This window comes from Ornithodoros turicata, chromosome 6 (assembly GCF_037126465.1).
Source record: "Ornithodoros turicata isolate Travis chromosome 6, ASM3712646v1, whole genome shotgun sequence".
In the NCBI taxonomy this organism is placed as follows: domain Eukaryota; kingdom Metazoa; phylum Arthropoda; class Arachnida; order Ixodida; family Argasidae; genus Ornithodoros; species Ornithodoros turicata.
The window spans coordinates 37,826,756-37,847,004 of NC_088206.1; the positions used below are offsets into that span (position 1 = coordinate 37,826,756).

General features: G+C 46.9%; 1 protein-coding gene across 1 annotated transcript; it reads left to right on the forward strand.

The window, feature by feature from the left end:
* The first annotated feature begins 9,903 nt into the window (after positions 1-9,903).
* Positions 9,904-12,167, forward strand: LOC135397868 (uncharacterized). The gene is made up of 2 exons (XM_064629403.1): positions 9,904-10,089; positions 11,405-12,167. Exons 1-2 carry the CDS (start codon positions 10,059-10,061, stop codon positions 11,959-11,961), a joined length of 588 nt encoding a protein of 195 aa, XP_064485473.1. The 5' UTR covers positions 9,904-10,058; the 3' UTR covers positions 11,962-12,167.
* The last annotated feature ends 8,082 nt before the right edge of the window (positions 12,168-20,249 follow it).

Consider the following 20,249-nt stretch of genomic DNA (forward strand, 5'->3'; position numbering starts at 1 on the left):
CCAGGACGAGTCCTTGAAAAGAAGTTAGCCCTCCGCCGTGAGTTAAACTCAGCGAGATGGGGCAAGGAAGAAACGGCCATCCAGTACATGCAGCGCATCGAGTCGCTTGGGGAGAAGCTTCGGGTTCTCGGCGATAATGTTGAGGATGCTGAGATCGCATCAATTGCCACTCAAGGTCTACCGAAGGCGTACCATGGAGTAGCGCGAACGTTTGATGTTTGTTCGATCTCAGACCTTACACCGGAGAAAGTTAGGCACGCCCTTTTACGGGAAGAACGACGACAGGCCGAAAATGAGACTGCCGACGAAGCCGCCTGCAAGGCTCGTACTTACCACAAGCCAAGAGAGGAACACGCCAAGTGTTACAATTGTGGAAAACCCGGCAATGTTGTAAGGAACTGTCGCTCCAACAGCAACGTACTGGCGAGGCAGTCCAACTACCGTGGGAACTTCAGAGGACGAGGAGGATCCCGCCCATGGACCAGAGGTTGGCAGTGGCAAAGAGCACGGTTTGCGAGAACTGAAGAGGCAGAACGCCTAGCGGAGAACTTCAAAGACTTTGCCTTGCGGACCACTTCAAGTGATGAGCTCACTTTAGGCAGAAACACCAGATGGTCAATAGATTCAGGTGCAAGCAGTCACATGACCGGTTGCAAGGACTTACTACAGGATTTTAGAGACGATACTACCAAGAAGGTAGCTCTAGCGGATGGCACGGAAATCGACTGCGTAGGTACAGGGACCGTCGTATTCAACGTCACAAGGAATGGCGAGCGCAACAGGTTGTCTGCGAAGGATGTACTATATGTCCCGAACATGGACGAGAACCTAATATCCGTGTCAAAACTGACAGGCAAAGGAATGGATGTTAACTTCTTAGGCGAACAGTGTACTGTTTATCAGAATGGCAACTTCGTTTTTGAGGGGATAAAGGACGCAGGAGTCTACAAAATGCAAGCCGAAGTCGTGGTACCGCAAGAACAGGCAAACGTGGCAGACGACAGCTCAGCAGCATGATGGCACAGGCGCATGGGACACTCAAACTACGGCACACTGAAAGTGATGGCCAAAGACGGGATCGTACGAGGACTCCCGAGTTTCCTGTCACCAAATGATGATAACTGCGACTGTTGTCTGCTAGGGAAGTGCACGAGGCTCCCATTCAAGCCAACCAAGAATGTACCCCGACAAAAAATACTAGAACTGCTTCATATGGATCTGTGCGGTCCTTTCCCGCCATCCCTCGGAGGAAGCAGATACATGTTAGTCATAGTAGATGACTGCAGCAGGAAGGTGACTGTTCATTTCATGAGGGACTATAGAGACCACGAAGGGAAAGAAGTGCATTTTCAAAGTCTGATCGGAAGTCTCATGTATCTGGTACAAACGACGCGACCTGATATTGCCTTCGCAACGAATTTCTTAAGCCAATTCAACAACTGTTACAACGAGACACACTGGAAGATGGCAAAACGTGTACTTCGCTACCTGTCTGGAACCAATACGACGGGAATAACCTACACAGCTTGTAGCTTACCAACTGTGGGCTACACGGATGCAAGCTTCAATGAGGAAGAGACTGGGAAATCGAGAAGCGGCTACGTTTACACGATATCCAAAGGCGCTGTTAGCTGGAAATCCGCCAGACAGCAGACCGTAACACTTTCCACATGCGAGGCCGAGTACGTTGCACTCACAGAGTGCATCAAGGAAGGGAAATGGCTGAAAATGTTCTTGAACGAACTTGGCCTACAGAAATACTCCACAGGAGAAATATTGGTCCATTGCGACAACCAGTCCGCCATCAAACTTGTGGAGAACCCCGTGCACCACCAAAGGACAAAACATACCCACTTGAAATATCTCTTTACTAGGAACGAGATCGAGAATAAGGAATTTAAAGTCTCCTTTATACCGACAGAACGCATGATCGCCGACGCCTTGACAAAACCCGTACCTCACCCGAAGAACGTCCTGTGCGCCCGTGGTTTTGGAATCGACGTCTCTTGAGGACACCGGCCACAGTAGCGTATCAGCTGGTTTTGGAGGGAGCATGTTGACAGATGCTCATCCCAGCTGAGACCGCATTGTTTACAACACTGGGTATTTTCGTGAGAACTTTTGCTTCGTTTTTGTTGGTTGGGTTATTGAGAAAAAATGACAAATAAACGGCTGGCTGTGGTGAGGCGCGCGACAGCACATTCTACTTCGCCACTCAGTCAGTGAACGGAACACTACCGTCTACCTGTAGCTGCCCAACAGTTATGTCATTGCTAATTACGTACTGCTCCCAGTGTCTAGTGCTTCCAGTGTAGAGCAGCGTGTGGCTAGCTACGGCATTGCTCCCAGCGTCCAGTTTTAACACTACTTCCCGCTACCGTACCATTCTCTAGGCAACACCTTACCATGGACATCTCTTTGCCGAATCTGTCTAAAGACAGTGCAATATTTATGTCCCCTTACATAGCCAGTGCGCAGGATGAAGTACTCTACTTACAGCAAAGACATATTATTTCACATTGATCTTGACCTTGAGATGATGCGTATATATTTTCGACATAATTTAATGCACATAGCACATATGTGTATTTAATAATTTTCTCCTCAGAATGTTACGAACACAAGACTGTTTTTAAGCAGTAACAGCATTCCGTTAGAGATATCCACGAATCTCAACCTCAAACTTTTCCGTCTGCTTAATGTTGACGGATTGATCAGTTTTTCCCTGCTGTCAAGTGGCGTAACTGCCATAATAAGCGACCATCACTGATCGAGCCATCAATAAGTATAGCATCCAGGTGGTAAAATGGTCAAACGAATGGCATAATGTTTGCTCATGCTTTCGCCAGGGCCAACGCCTCCCAGAAGAATAGACAGCCTTCTGAGTGCTGTTGGCATACTGCGCCAATGCGTAGGTCTCACAGGAATTAGCAGTTACTGTTGTTGCTTAGCCACTGCTTCCATTTGTTCAGCCACACGACGGCTTCTCTTACAAAAACAACTTGATTTGCGTTGTGGAGACCTAAGTTCCCACAACCTCGGGGCGTCAGCCCGTCCGTTCCGCGCGCGAAGGAACAAGGAGCACACACAGAAATTCAATGCAACATACCAGGTTTATTGCCAAAGGACAGCTTCAATTCCCAGCAGGGAACAAACAGAGCCTCCGAAGAGGCATGTGGCCTCTTATGTATCCGAACGCCACGCCCTCCCAGTGATTGCAGCCCCCTGGCGGCTTTAGTGACGGCTCACCCGATAAGATAGGGGAGCGCGGCACGCCACAGTGTACAATAGTGTAGACGTACGTCTACACTATTTTTGATCTCACACGTATACACGTTACACTATATAGGTATGTGAGCCACTGAAAATGAAGAAATAATAATATTATTCGGGACTCAGTGTACGCCAACATTCAGTTTTTCCACACTTGCTTGGTAACGATACATAGGAGATTAACTTTAAAGCAATTGATTTTTTACAGCATTTGACATGTTTAGGGACAAGTTACGTATTTTTTCTGTAAATGCTTCATTACGGAGGTAATCTCACACGGGTAGACTCTTCCTGAGGAAGTCATGCTCCCGTAAGCAGGTATTCAAGAGCACGAGACAGTTAATCCTGTTACGGAAAATTTCGAACGAACAATCTAATACAAAAAGGGTAGATACGTGGTTGCACTACCCTGGAAAGCTGAAGTCTCAATTGAAGACAGCAACGATATATAGCATTGAGACGGCTCACACAAGTTACCAGGAGACTCATGAGATCTTCTGAATTGATGACCAACTACGATACTGCAATTCGTGCATATATCAGGTCAGGCGCCGCAGAGCGGGTTGTGGAATCTACAGGAACTCAAAACAAGACAGGACACACTTACTACATGCCACACCACGCAGTGGTAAAGGAAGATCGTATAACGACTAAAATAAGAATTGTCTTCGATGCCTCGGCGCATGAAGCCTTCACCAGGTCATTGAACGACAACTTGCGCGCTGGTCCAAACCTCAACCCGGACATAATGACGGTGATATTAAACTTCAGGCTATACCTTGTGGCATTTATAAGCGACGTACAAAAGGCTTTCCTCCAAATATTGATTCGTGAAGAGGATCGTGACGCTCTGGTACACTCTAAATCGTTTCACACCTTTAAAGGTGTAAAATAGGTGTATTAACAAAGATGACACCCCTTTCACACCCTACAACTTTGTTTTGGAAGTTCCTGGGGGTGTGACAATGGTGTACTACACCATCAGGTGAAATATGGTGATAAGTGTGTCGCCTGGGTGTAGGAAGGGAGTATGTTTATTTTCGTTCACATGAACAAAAGTAAATATATACAACAACAGGAAACGGGAAGTTACATTACAAAAGTGCATGGCGTTGATTTACAACACGTCTACAATCTAGTAATGCATGCAGATTTAGAAGATCCGTTGAGATAGTGCTTATATTTCTTAAAACACGTTGCTCCTCATTGCAAGACAGAACAAATACATGATAGTGCTCCTCATACTTAACTGTAGTTCATGTTTGTATGAGAAAAATGGTATCAGAGTTGCCTCTATCAGAGTTGCATATGCCTGTAATGTAAACGAACACGGGTAAGTCATCCTCGGAAGATTCTTTGGCAACAACACAGCCAACAGCAAATGTGTTATCATTGCCAACTGCACTCTTCATATAGACTATAGCTTCTGCATGAATATCACGTAATGAATGTAACTCTGAATTGCTTCTGGGGTATGCTGAAGTAGCGTATCTCCTTGGAACCATCAGTAGATGTGGCATTTCTGATGAAGGGCTGTGACCACACATACATTTGATAAAATTGATGTCTTCTTGCTAATGAAAGGGTTATGCTCTTAAAATTTCGAGTTTTTCTAGCAACATCTTTAAAATGCTGGTGTTTCCCTTCGAAACGCATACACCATACACCTAGGAGAGGACCAAACGTCCCGATGGGACGCCGGTAACGCATAATGTAATGCATTTTACAGGGGTTAGATCTTTATGGGTACAACCTTGAAGAAACGAATAAATGCAACGTTCTAAGTAATGAAGATGCATATGGGGGAGGTGCCTGCTCATGAGAAGGAATACAATTTCATGAAAAGCTATATACAGCTGCCATGCTTCATTGCCATGCACAGCTGCCACGCCATACATGATATTCTGTATGTCGGCTGTGCATATGTTTACACACATATTTAATCACCTTGATGTACATACATATATGGACCTCAATGTGATTATATGCAATATGCTTGTAATTGTGAGTACACAGCTACCAGCATATTGCCACGAACCCAGCAGTTTTATTCGGCGTTACACCCTTTACACCCCAATTGCCATGAAGGTGTTAAAATACACCTTAAAAGGTGTGCGCCATGAACATTTTGATTTACACCCTTTAAGGTGTAAAACGATTTAGAGTGTACGAACGTGACGCTTATGGTACGAAACGACACCCAGGCAAAGGAAACTAATGCCGAGAATCGAAACGTGGCGAATGAACACAGTAACTTTTGGGACAGCTCCAAGCCCCTTTCTGCTAGCAGCTACCCTACAACACCACGTGCGGCTGAATGAAAGGGACTATCCCGAGACTGTAAATGCACTCCTTGGCTCTATACTTACGTAGATGATATCATTGTGGGAGCAGTGAACCTCAAAGAAGCAAGGAGAAGATACAATGAGTCGCAGCAGATATTCAGCAAGGCTCTAATGAAGCTACAGAAATGAGGCTCAAATAGCAGCGAAATGCGCGCCACATTTCAAGCTGAAGAAGACGCCATCATTATCGGCATGTCAAGTGAAGTCCTTGGCGTGCATTGGAATCAAGAGACAGATGAACTACACTTGCCATTGAAGGAATGTCAGTAAAATCCCAACCCAAAAGACGTAATGAAACGTTATGTCTTACGATTGCTTGCAGAAATATACGACCCAATGTGGTTCCTTCTACCATACACACTAACCGGAAAACTGCTACTACAAGATATATGGAGGAAAGCACTTGATTGGGATTCGCAGTTACCTCAGGATATGTATTACAAGTGGGTGACATGGTATCATAGTATGCCTATACTAAAGGGGGTACGTATTCCACGGCATTATGGAACAAGCCTCGGTGGTACCGACGAAGCACAGCTACACTACTTCTCCGATGCAGGTCCGGCAGCCTATGGCGCAGCAGTATACTTGCGATTCAAACCTCAGCAAACTTGAGTGGTACAACTTATAGCCGTGAAATCCACGATCGCTCCAATGAAGAAGATAACATTAGCTAGACTGGAGTTGTTAGGCGCACTCATGTTATCGAGGCTTGTCAAATATTTGGAGGTCAATTTTAAAATGAAGACTGAGAAACACTTGGTGACGGATTGAAGTATCACTCTTCCCTTATGAAAATGGATTTTTCCTTTATGCAGACTTCTTGTGGACTTCTTGTTTCCTGTCTTGACAGTGTGTTGACTTTGACTTCTTGTTGATCAAGTCAACAGGAATTGCTATTGACATCATTTTGACAATCTCTTGAACTACCTTATGTGTACCTCCTGTGGACAAGGTATATAGATGTCGTTTTTAACAGCTTGTGGACTTTCTATGCGCCAATACAGCAAGTACCTATTTCAACCGGGTTTTTTTTTCTACACAGATGAATTCCGTATTATTTACTGCGTTATCGGACAGTAATGTCCACAGAGGTCGACCTCAAAGGGGTACCGAGCATCCCACAGGGGGTGGGTATATGTATATAGGCATACTTGTGGCTCTATTCAGTGGGAGACAAGCTGTATGGGTAATATCAGCAATTTCTGGGTGTGTTGCAAAAAACCCATGTGCCATGTGGGGTGTACACCACTCCTGGGAGATGGAGAGGTCCATGCTATCGGCTTTCTAAACAAAGCGATATTTGGATCTGAACTTATAATGAAATGTAGTAGCTTAAACGCCACTTTGCCACCTTTTAGCTACACATTAAAACACTAAATACATTTTCGATGGCTTTGAGAAGACGATTCCTCGTATTATTTATACTTCAGTTCAGTACACAATATATTTCCAACTTATACGACCACACGAGGATCATGCGCATGCGACATGTTTGCTGCACATTTTGATTCTGCGCCTCCGTGCCTCGCCCTCGCCTCATCACGAAGGAGTCATCGCCATTAGCATCATCGGAATGTCGTTGGAACGGTTGCAATATGTTTCAACCGTCCCAGGCTCTCAGCGTACGCTCGTCAATTACAGAACAAAGGAGGATATGATTTTGCGTCGTAAGAGGTAAGCTGTGTGATAGAAGTGTCTCATCAAGCTTCACTTATATTCATAAGATGACGGTTGTGCTCTAGGTTTTTGTTGTTCGTTTCGAGCAGCGGCTGCAATCTTGCGTCCCGTCAGGTAAGTGTACAAGTATCAGTTCGTGGCCGGTGTTGGTTCTGCTAATTTCATTCTCGTTTTTGTAGACCATGAAAGAACAAAGGAGGATATCATTTTGCGTCGAAGCCCAGGCGAAAATTTGAGCTGGGAAGTCAACTGGTACCAGCTCTTTCCCAGTTCACACCAACTGGTGGTCAACTGAAACCAACTGGTGGCAACTGGAAAGTAAACTGGTACCAGTTCAAGCTGGGCTGGTGGTAACTGGGCACTTTGTGGTACCAGTCCAAGCTGAACTGGTAGCAACTGGGAAGTGAACAGGCACCAGTTCAAGCTGGTCTGGTGGCAAGTGGGCACTGTGTGCAACCAGTTCAAGCTGGGCTGGGGGCAACTGGAAAGTGAACTGGTACCAGTGCAAGCTGGACTGGTAGCAACTGGAAGTGAGGTGGTGCCAGTTCGAACTGGACCAGTTTACATAAGGTACGTTCGATTAGGCCTGCACTCCCTGAACCAGTTCCGGGCGGTGCATGGCCAGTTCCGAACTAGCGCAGCACTAGGCCACCTCCAGTTCAACGGTGCAACACTAGTGCCGCCGCGAAACGAATATCGAAGTGCAGCGCTAGTGCAGGCCTTCTGCTCTCCGCGAGCCTTAAAGGGACTGTCGCATCCGGAACCGTGGTTACGAATCCCATACCAATGTGTTCGGTACACTACCACGAGCTATTTGCCAAATTTTCTCCTTTCAAAACTGACCGGGTGATGAGGAATCGAATTTAAAAGATCCGGTTTCGTTTTGATCCTCGAAAGCGCCAGCGCCAACAACATCGCGTGACGCAAGGTGGAATCTGTCTAATCCGCTGTGAAGGACGCTGTCGTCTGCCGCCAAGTCTGGGGCTGCTTTGTATTTTTCCGGCACGTCGCCCGTATTCACATGTGACACTTTCTAGTGACGCGTATACTATCTCTACGCCTGCTTCCTTCGCATGAGATGTCGTTTGGAAACCGACGCAGCGTTCCTGACTCCAGAAAAACTTCCTTCGAAAACCTCCATGTTTGATTTGGCACGCCTAGAATACAGCTACAGCCATACCCCAGACGAAGCGAAAGTTGGAAGCAGCTACATCACTAGTGCACTAGCGGGTATCCAGATGAAGCAAGGAGTGTTCATGTTGTCCGTGTATGCTCCTCGCATTTCACCGATAATGTGTACCTGGATGAGAACATCATGCAAGTGCAACTTGGATTGACACAAAAAAGGAACGAATTGAAACTTGACGCCGTTCCGACAGTGTTCCACGAACAAAGCGAGCCAGGAACTTCGACAGTAAGTCACAATATCTATGTAGTTTCCCAATCAGATCTGTCACTCTTGCGCGTGAGTAACTTAGCAGCAAAAGACGAAATCGGTACAACGTAAGGTATCCCCTAACCTATGTTTAATAACTAGATAAATAAAATATAGTAAACAAGTAAAAGAACATGATGTCATTTATATGAACGTGATTGGCTTTTCTCGTTGTCGGACGCGTTATCATGAAACTTTCCCTGTTACTGAACCTGTGACTTTTGTGGAATGTGGTAGACATGATTGGTTTTCATGTGTATTACAGCTGCAGGCAGCTCGACAGGGTCAAGCGCAAGTGGTACGTATATTACTTAAATACATATAATGTGTTTACAATTTTTGGGCACAGAACAATTCGCAAACTATGAACCCCGATCACTAAAAGGAAGAACTGATGCAGTTTGTGTGCTGGTGTTAGAAACAGGCACCATATACAAGCAGTACCTCTGTCCGTAACATAAGCGCCATAAACCACTTCCCAGTTTCCTTTTATCTCGCTGTTTGTGAGCTGTAGGGCGGCGGTTTTTGCGGTTGTCGTAGCCAACTTGAGGTGCACTTTTGACGTTCTGTGTTATAGAAGGACCAGGTGCTGCTGATCCAAGTCCCATCCATCCATGAAACGGCATCAAGCTATGTACGTGTGTGCACGGCAATTTTGCTGAGGGACCTGGTTTTTATACTAATGCCTTTACGACGCCTCTGACAAATTAGGATCTTCCAGAACAGTGCTTTCTTCATCCAAGTTCAAGAAGTAAATAGAATGACTTCATGGCTTTACTGACATCTCACAGCTACATGCCAAGACAAAATAACTTGAAAGAAGAAAAAAAAAGGTTCTTTTCAGGTCCACCCAAATCTTTGTGCAGAGGCTGACAACAACAATGTTATTGTGAGATGATGAATGATGTTGATGCAATGTTGAGATTAAACCCTTGTTTCCTTTTTTGCAATGCTATACATTACTGTTGGTTAAATGTAAAATGGTGCACCTACCTCCAGAAATTAAAGGGGCTACCAGAAATGTAGTGTCAATTCAACAGAAAAGCTGCATGTTCTACGAGGCACTGTCACATAAGCATTGGCCAAATTTACTGTCCTGTGAGCTTTGATAGGATATGCTGTAGATAGTAAGAAGCCTTTTACTGTAAAGGGGAGGTGCATTATTCGAGTAGTGGGGTCTGAGGCATGTGGGGGCGCTGGTGGCAATGGGGATGTAGCCCCTTGGGGGCACTAGTTGTTTTGCTGGAGATAAAAGCGCGGGCGCAACAGGGAAGTAGGGCAGTGGCTGCCACGCAGCCCGGGCGGACAGAACCTGTTCTGATGCAATGCGGTCTGGAACGTCTGACAATAAACAAGGTTGGTTGGGAGTGAACCCGTTTTTGTGGCTTTTCCCATGCGCGGTTGATGCGAGCGAGTTTGGGGAGTCCGGTGGTGGTGAACAGAGGTTCCCACAATTTGGCGCCCAACGTGGGGCCTTCCCCGTTTTCTGCTAATACGAGTATGAGTGCCTGTTTATAATTTTGTGATTTAGCTCTTTTTTTGGAAGTGGGAAGGAGCTTTGGCCTCTTGCTTCCGTAGCGGTGTGCTAATTTTGCACGGTGCACTAGAGTCACCGCTGGTCTTATTTTCTGTTGCTTTTTTGTGTTTTCAGTCTTTTTCAGACGGAAGCAGCCTTGTGCTGTTGTCGCGAGGGTCTGTTGGCTCATCCTGCTTGGTGCAGCGGAGTCGCCCCGTTTATTCGTTTATTTTTTTCTAAATTCTGGTGTGGTCACTGGCCTCGTTGCTCGTGTTGGCGGAATGAGCGGTTTATGCCCCGTGTTCCGGAGCCCTCCCGTTCGGTCGCGCGTATGGGGACCACAGTGGGTTTAGTATTTTGCCCGCCTCCCGTTTGTTGACGCTCGAGCGGAGTCCCCCGTCTGTCGGTACCCACGGACAGGTTTCCAGACCCCGCAGTGCCATTTATGTGCTCTTGATATAAGGTGCAGCGCCCTTGTCAGCACGATCGGTCACGCTGCAGAGCCCGCAGGCCGCAGCCGACATAAACTTAACCCGATAGCGATGTAACCATGCATGGCACGCTAGGGGCAGCGCGTCTTGATGTTAGGCGGTTCGCCGCTCTAGACATGATCTTGCACGCTGTTGTTTCCTGATATACCGCCTCCTTGGATTACGCGGATATCAGGCTGATAAGGTGACGTTGCGCTCTACCCGGCGCAACGGTATCTCGGACGAATTTGAGACCGCCCGCAACCTGGAGTACGCTTATCTCTTAGGATTTGCAAGAGATAGCCCAGATGTGTTACGGTTTGATGTGACGCCCGGGTACGCTTGGGAAGGAGCCGGCTTTCAACTGGTTCAAGGCAATGTTTCGGTTCCCGGATGTCGCCATTTCCCCGAGTATCTGACACCATTGTCTTGCGCAAAGGTTAGTCATTGCAGCGAGGGTCCTGCGCGGCTCAACCTGCCAGTACGGATCATCTGAGTTGCAGCTTGTACGTTCCCGTCAGTGCTTGGTTTCGGTCACCAGAACCTGGTGATCCCGACCCAGTGTGCTTTGCTTGAACTTCCGCTACGCGGCCCTTCACCTGTCTGTAAGGCGAGCGCTGATCCAGCACTCGTGGGGGTGTGGGGGAGTTTCCCTCTCATTACTGCCCATTTTATTTTCTTCCAGGCGCTGAACGGGGTCGTCCCAGACGACGGAGGTACAGGTCGCCCAGTCCCCGGTCACGGTCTCCGTTCCCGCCTACGCCTGCGCCTCGACCGCGGAGGTCGGTCACGACGTGGACAGTTGTCCACAATGGATATCCGGTGTCCTGGGCCAGCCACTCAAGATGGACCTACCAACACCGTCCCCTCCGGACTTCGGACCCGGCCACCGTTCGACCCCCGTTCCGAGGTCTAACCTTGTCGGAGCGACACCCGGCGGACCCTCTTCTGCCGCTTTCGGCCGAGGAGCAGCGCCTCTTCTGCCCAACGTGCGGAGTCCCCGAACTCCACCGAACCACCCACCGGCAGGGACGCCTGCATCGTTCTCGTGCGGCACAGGCGCCTGGCAACATCATTCCGGAGGCTGCCGTGAGTGTCCTACGTCGTCTCCGCCCAGAGGCGCTGCGCGAACTTCTCTGCGCCGTGAACCCGCCGCCGGAGCACGCCCCCGTTCCACCTGCGAGCCCCATGGACCCCGCAGACGACCTGCTGATGCAGTTTCCCTCGGACGAGGACGTTTGAACTTTCGAAGAGGACTTAGGGAGGGGGAGATGTGGGGGCGCTGGTGGCAATGGGGATGTAGCCCCTTGGGGGCACTAGTTGTTTTGCTGGAGATAAAAGCGCGGGCGCAACAGGGAAGTAGGGCAGTGGCTGCCACGCAGCCCGGGCGGACAGAACCTGTTCTGATGCAATGCGGTCTGGAACGTCTGACAATAAACAAGGTTGGTTGGGAGTGAACCCGTTTTTGTGGCTTTTCCCATGCGCGGTTGATGCGAGCGAGTTTGGGGAGTCCGGTGGTGGTGAACAGAGGTTCCCACAGGCATGAGGGTCATTTCAGGATGTACTATAACTCTTCCAAAATGTTACACTTGGTTGTGCCCATAGATCGATGCAGGTCCTCCCAAATACCCCGAGGTTTTTTCCTGTGTACCACTGTTATAATGAAACCGCCCAATTTACTGTCCAACCGTTTTATTGCAATTGAAGTACCTACGAAGCTTTTTTTTGTGAGTCCCCGCTTCAGATCCCAAGGGACATTGCCAGTGTGGTGCACGCTGATAACTGTCTGTGCATAGCAAATAATAAATATCTGTGCGTGAAGAGTTGGATGTGGACTTGTGCAATGGCTCTTGAATGGACAACACTCAGTCAACACAAAGATTTATTCACATTTGCGTAACGTACTGCCTGTCATTATAATAATTATTATAATTCATAGACAAGAGGTAATGCTCTGCCAAGGATCTTTGAAGTTAGTCATGAAAGCTGTTTTCAAAACAGTGGTACTAAAAAAATTGGATCAATGGCAGGTATCAAAATTTGTTTTGCTGTATCAAGTGTCAGCGTCATTGTCATCGTCAGCTGACATGCCCATCGTCAATGTGTGTTAGTGGCGCCACCGTAGTATTTAACGGCGGTGCGCCACGTCGTAATCGTCAGTCATAGAACGTCCTACGACGACCTATTCGGCACCTTACCATCCTAAATTATTATGCATGCCTGTAAATACGTCTCATTATCATTAAACGTTTGTATTTGTTGCTACTCCGACTGCCGCATCCTTATTACAAGAGTTTGGCGGATGAAGATGTTCTTGGAGTGAGCCACGGCCCGGTCACCTTCCTTCCACACTTGGCGACCCAGGACAATTCCTTTTTCTTCATTCCCGCCTCACATGGCGCAGTCGACAGGATCGGCAATCTTCGGAGTGAAGTCTTCAGAGTTCAAAGGCAAGATCGTTTTTCAGCGCAGTCCATGGCCTTTGTCAGCAGAGGCATAGTCAGTTTTCTTTACACTTGTTGAGGCATGGTACGAGGTACTCAGATAGCTCCATCAGCTTGGGTGCTTGAACCGAAGGCGTGTTTTTCATCTTCTGGTCCTTCGACGTTGTTATGCAATTCGTATTGGATTCGTCTTCCAGCAACCAACAGTCACGGTAACCTTGTCAAGGTCAGCCATTGTCCTATTCAGTAAAGTCACTAGCGTTCTCTCTCACGAGACTAGTGTCCTGATGGCTTGCTTCAGTCTAGGCAGCCGTCATGTCTTACTCATGACTTTCGAACTTTCTTTAGCGGTGTAGAACGTAGATTTCTTCCGCGCGAGAGTTAAACCCTTTTCTTCAGTTAGGACTAACAGTTGCTTAGCCTAACATTCTAGAACGTGCCTTCCTCGAGTGACTTTCGAGGCCGTTCTCTAGCTCAGTTGTAGCCATTTTAAGTTTTCCTGTCGAAAACTAAACCTCCATTCACTTGTAACTCTTCAGTCAGTTGCAACGGAATATATTGAGCTTCCACGACTAATGTTCCGGAATGCTGTCTTCTAGTCTTTGGTGATGGCTTGGTGTTTCGAAGTAAGCGTAGCATGTCTCGTTATCGTAACATGTCTTCCAAGCACATGCCATTAATATTCAGACAACTTCCCCTGATGGGTTATTTTTGAGCCAATTCAGCTCATTTCTTGGACTATCACACTGCTTGGGACATATCGTCCAGCCGTTCATCGCCATCACCGTTGTCATCTTCAAGTGATCCACGCAAGGACCACGAGTGTCTTCATACAGCAAGGCCTGCTCAAGCGATGCGAACTTCACCTTACGATTCATCGTATCCGTGGTCACCTTCACGAACATTTGACTGGTCTTCAGCAAACGCAACATCAGTGCCCTGTAATCAGCTGATCCGGCCTCATCTTCGTCGCTATGTACTTCTTGGAACTGTACCTCTTCGTCTTCTATCAACAAGGACTTTCCGTTCAGTGATCAACGATTTCCAAGAGACTTCGCATCAAATGCGAAACGTTATAGTGATGTGTTCGTAATTATCTTCACTTCAGACAAGAACTTTAAGGTATGTTGAGACGTATATCTTATCGCTATTAATGCCAGTGTCTAGTTCTGCCGATATCTATTGTTACCGATATCCTCACGTTACGTTTTACTCAAATTTTGATAGTGTAGACTTGCGTAACGTTTACACTCTTTCGCAATGGCCAGTGACTTCGACTTAGTTCTTATCACTTCAACTTTAGTCTAGTCTTGTAATTTACCTAGTACGACTTGAAATTGAGAGTTTGCATTTGTGGTGGGACGCCTCGACAAATGTAAACAGACGTTCATGAGCGAAGGACGCTTCGTCTCATGAACGGACAACTTTGGCTTGACAATTTTCCCTGCTTGATTTCCCTGACTCCTGCTCTCGTATATCATGCTTGGAGTGCTTGTGTCAGTACTTCATTTTTGGTATTCTGTTCGCTGTCAGATTTTGTCGCGTACATATTCTTGTCACAACTGTTAATCTTCTGTACACTTCACAATTTTTCTGTATACTTCACTGTACTCAAAATCAGGAGATTTTTTCTTTTGTAACGGGTATGGATTTGCCACACTTAGCATATACGTTGTAACTTCGAGGAATTCTGTCAGTTCTCTTTTCTCAGTGCCCTTATTCTGCCAAGGGCCCTGGTAAGAGTCGGGATGCTTTGTTTAAAACTGAGAAAGACAATGTCACGATGATTATCATTTTTTGGTTATCAAGTGTTTAGTACCTCAAGAGTGACCATGAAATGAGGACATTTCATTTTTATTAGAAGGGGTCGTGTCAGCGTCATTGTCATCGTCAGCTGACATGCCCATCGTCAATGTGTGTTAGTGGCGCCACCGTAGTATTTAACGGCGGTGCGCCACGTCGTAATCGTCAGTCGTCATTCATAGAACGTCCTACGACGACCTATTCGGCACCTTACCATCCTAAATTATTATGCATGCCTGTAAATACGTCTCATCATCATTAAACGTTTGTATTTGTTGCTACGCCGCATCCTTATTACAAGAGTTTGGCGGATGAAGATGTTCTTGGAGTGAGCCACGGCCCGGTCACCTTCCTTCCACACTTGGCGACCCAGGACAATTCCTTTTTCTTCATTCCCGCCTCACACAAGGCAGAACAATCTTCCGTGGGAATGACAAATTGTGGACCTTCCCAGACAGATGTATCACTTACTATGATAATGAGGTGTAATTGTACCATTAGTGAGTTATGAAACGTTACCTGAAATTATTGGACGTGTTATACCCCTCACAGGCTATAATACTGCCAACGATAAGAAGAATTACACTACCATTAAAAGTATAACTGTCACTTATGGTCAGGTAGTTTATTGCTCCTGCCTATTCCTTTGCACTTCGGGATTACTGTGGTAACGCAGATTCTGTTTCACACTTCTCAATTGGAAACTACTCAAGTCTATTATGGTGTAGGTGTGAACAGGAAATGAGGCACACTAGAGATGATAGTCCTGATAGGACCGGGATGGAAAAACGTTTGCGAATCATGCGGACGACACACCCAGGTATCTGTCGTCTGTTTCTCGGTCCAAGGAATCTCCGAACTCAGCTTGTAAACACACAATAAGCCGTGAACTTGACGTAGCTGTAAAAAGAAAGGACACTTTCTAAACACGTAGCACAGTAATTTCCTGACAGTCATTCTAATTCTAACCAGGCCCTTGAGTTGCACAGTTGATTAGAGCCTTCGTAACTTTCATGGGGCATTCGTCGTGTGTGCAAACAACGATGAAAATAAGATTGCTCAACGTGCCTATCATGCGCACAGTAGGCGAAGACTGTGATCGTCGCTGCAATACTGCGGTGGATACACCACCAGAAGTTCTGGCCTAAGACAGAAAGCTGGGAACAAAGTGTAATGCGTTCTTGCACTGTACTTTGCCGTCATTGCACAACTCTGCCACTTCACCAGCACCGCAGCATATAGGTACTCATCCGGTTCCTGGGGAGCACAGACGACGCACAAACACTTGAATTGTTTCCTGCGTCGTAGTATGAATGTCACGGGATTAAGTATTGAGCACTCCGATCATGAACGTACCTAAAGCAGTGGTCCTGAGGCTCGTTCTGTTGCGCTAACGCAGCTGCGCCACGTACATCACCAGCGACTTGCAGAAGAAGCGGATCCGTCGAATATGGGCCGTCATCAAACATGTATATTCGTCACGGGAGCCATTACTGAAGGAATTTGAACAGCACGATTCGCCACTTCCGCGCTCCGAGTCCGCCGTCTCCGTATGTGCCTTCGCCTTCGTCTCCCTGACCTTGCTCATGCAAGCTGCAAGCAGCGGGGACTCCTCTGGCTCGCCGCGTTCTTATTGGTCAGATTCCTTGTGACGCTGCTAAAGATTCTCAGCAGGGAGTTCCTCTTGACGACCACATCCGTCGTCTGCTGTAGCGCCGCTTACACACGAATTATGCAAAAAGTATTCCGCCGATTGGAATGGGACTTTCGGAGTCATGGTCAGGGAAGGACGGGGAATCTCATTTCACTGTGGTTTCAGAATCGATCTGTGGTCGATGCGACTGTCCCTTTAACACCGCTACGGATTGTAAGAACGCGCGTGACATTTCAATCACATGTGCATTGCTGCTGTTTTATTTCGAACACAATGAACTGTTCAACAATTCTGCAAACAGCCATGGAACTTGTGGATTCGGACAGCGAGGACGAAGAATTCGACGACCTGGAAACCGTGATAGCGTTGAATCTTCTGCGAACTGACAGGAACCGTGTACCAATGTACACCGAAACTCTAGTGAATCGTATTTTTCGACTTCCAATTCAAACGTCTCTTCCGGCTCTCTCGGGATACGTTCGAGAATTTACATTAACTATTATTTGCCTTGTGTCGTCTGCTGCCATTACCGCCATTACTCTGCACCACCGTTGAACTGACCTCTGCGGGAGTGCAGTTTCCGTACACTACAGCTACACTTGGCGTGCACTGGTTTGAAACGAACGAGACGGTGCAGGGCGCGCTCGGCTGCACTGGCGAAACGATCGCGCGAGTGCAGCACCACCAGAACTGGTCCAGGCAGTGGAGGCCTAATCGAACGTACCTACATTTGGGGGAAGTTTCGGTTTCAGTGCCAGGACAGGTTAATATGAAGATTGCAAGACGAAGTTATAAAAACGATCAGAAAGTAACTTTATTAATAGAAATAATCATATTTCAATTGTGGTAAAGTTCTTGTTAACGAAGGTTATTTTGGAACTGTTATATTTGTATTTTGTGCGTTCCTGCTCCCGCGATGAATAATGCGTTTAATGTGCAACGGTCGCTTGCTTAGCAGCGTGCTTGTACAGCGATTTTTGCCCGTTATATTCTTAGCGTGATGTGTGACATAGGCGTTGGTTTTATAATCTAAAGGATTTGTCTTCAAGTTACGACAGTGCGACAGTACAATGAGCGCCAGCGGCCGGCGGGTGGGTGTTATAGGATTACAGCTTGACTACAACTGTGGAGACCGCTTTATATCGTGAGTACTATATGCTTAAGTACTTTTCCGTTGTGCACCATTCAGAAATATTACTTCCACTAGAACCTCTTCTCTTTGTTCCGCGTCACATTCGTGGCACCTGCAAGTGCATGCCGTTTTACGAGTAACATTCGGTTTATGTTAACGCTACCAGCAACTTTTTTCATTCATGTTTTTGTTTATGCTTTTTTTTCGTTCATTCTCGTGTTTTAGATCCTTCACACCACGGGTGTTGTCGAACTAGCGTAGTGCGCCAGAGTAGTACTCATTGCCCCCGAAAGCCGGCGAATTACTTAGTTGAAAGGTCCAACTATTGCACAACGAAAATGTTGAGAGATTCGCGTACTTTCCGGGGGACTGTCCAGGCACACACTACAATTACAAGTTGTAATTGAATGCATACTCACTTGTGCCTTTTCAACTTTCCAGAAACCTTAAGCTGCTGGAGCTCAAAAGAAAATATCGATCCATTGTGTGCTATTAAAGAACATCTCAAATACTTTGTTGAATGATTCAAGATGTCCACAAGGCAGTCAAGCAAGGGACCAATCAACAAATGAAGTATTATCTATTATATGTAACTCTGTAGTTCATCTACGGCTATAATTTAATTACATTATAGTTATGCTACATGCACATTAAAATATGTGTAATGTTTGACTACAAATAAAATACAATTTTGAATTGCAGTTCTTTGGATCTGCCTTTGCTGGGAACAGCGATCCTGCAAAGGGGCACTGGTTACATACAAGCTAACCTCTGTCCGAACAGGCCGCTCTAAGTGAAGGCACTTCAACCGGTCCCAGCTCAACAATGAGGTTTGCAACCAGTTCCAGTCGAGACTGCGACTGGTTAGAAACCAGTTGGGCCAACTGGTACCAGTTGAGACTGGGACCGGTCAGAAACCAGTTGGGCCAACTGGTACCAGTTGATCGAACTGGTCCCTGTTCGATCAAGTGGTATCAGTTGGCCCAACTGGTTTCTTGGTGGTTTTCTTGTGAAAATCAATTCAGTGGCCAGCGTAATTCCTCGTTCCATGTCATACTCGTTATACATTGATGACATTCATTTATCCTTCTCTTCTACGAATCTAGCAATATGTGAGCGTCAGATGCAGCTAGCTCTATACAAGCTTACCACATGGTCTCTCGAGAATGGGTTTAAGTAATTCTCGCATGAGAAAACTGTCTATGTTCACTTCTCTAGGGTCAGAGGTATGCTTCCTCCACCTACTCTTAAGCTGAATGGACAGGACCTCGCTGTTAAAGGGACGGTTTCGTACAACCGGGGCGATTCCGAAACCTAGCCAAAACTATCTTTACGAGTACTGTACACATACAACCGTCAGTTTCATTCAGAATAACCAAGTCGTTTTCGAGGAATTTGTCAAAACGTGCCGTAATAGCAGACGACGGACCCTGCGCTTCACTCTCATGCAACGTCACGCATGTCGGCCTGCGGGTACGTCGCCGTTGCCATGGGAATCGGAACCTGCAGAAGGACCTTGGGTTGAGTCATCCCTTTGCTCTCGAAACGGGGACACTCAGACATATATATTCGCTAGCGGAGAATGTAGCCCGTGCATTGACTGTGGGGTATCCGATAATGTGGCGCATAATCAGATATGTGGAAGCTAAGTCACGTGTTTTCTTTCCTGGAGTATTTAATGCAGTTTTTAAATAAACATGCACTCCTTCTCCATGTACGTCGTCAGCGGCACTTCATTTCGAAACATGATCAGTGTGCAACGGGGAGTGTAATGGAAGCGCGCGTAATGTATTGTTGGTCGGAGCTGTAAGGGCGAAACGCATTGGACGTTTTCTCAGCGTCAAAACGTCGCGCGTATGCGATGGCCTTGCACACGCAGCGAAGAAACGCCAGCGAGGCGACCACCCGAAACGCATGGGACGCGTACGGAGCGAATGACGCGCGCCACTGTTTCTATATTCGTCGACCACAAATATCTGTTAGAACGTGCAGATGCTCTTCTTTCCTGTTGTTCCTGCGTTCCTTCATTCCAGATACCATTAAAATGTTCACGTAAATTTAGTGTGATGAATAATGTCCCAAAAATTTATGCGAGCTGCTCATACGCCACCTTGTCTGCCGCACGACGGCCATGGTTCTGTTTACTTCTCGGAAAACGCGCCCAGACGCGCGCGAATATCTGTGGTCGACAGATTCCGGCGTACGCCCTCCGCGCGCGTTGAAAAACTGGTTTTTACGAGGTCACACGCACGCCGAGCGCGCGCGCGTCCTGAAAACTTCGGAAAAACGCTCCATGCGTTTAGCCCTGTAATGCGACCGCGCGCGCCGATGGCCGGCGACAACTCGATGCCCGGCAGATTTGTGATTATGAGTGGGGTTGTTCTGCGACTTTTAACTTGGTCCTGAAGGTTAACATAGTTGTTCTAAACCACCATGTGGGCCACTGCTTACAATGTGCGTTTTTCGCCTGAGAACTGAAAGAAAATGTATGAGAGTT

What these genes read in the sequence shown, in the direction of transcription:
- LOC135397868 (XM_064629403.1), top strand. Translation starts at nt 10,059, where the DNA reads ATGCGGTCTGGAACGTCTGACAATAAACAAG. An exon ending in AACGTCTGACAATAAACAAG is followed by an intron (nt 10,090 to 11,404) that starts GTTGGTTGGGAG and finishes ATTTTCTTCCAG; the next exon opens with GCGCTGAACGGGGTCGTCCC.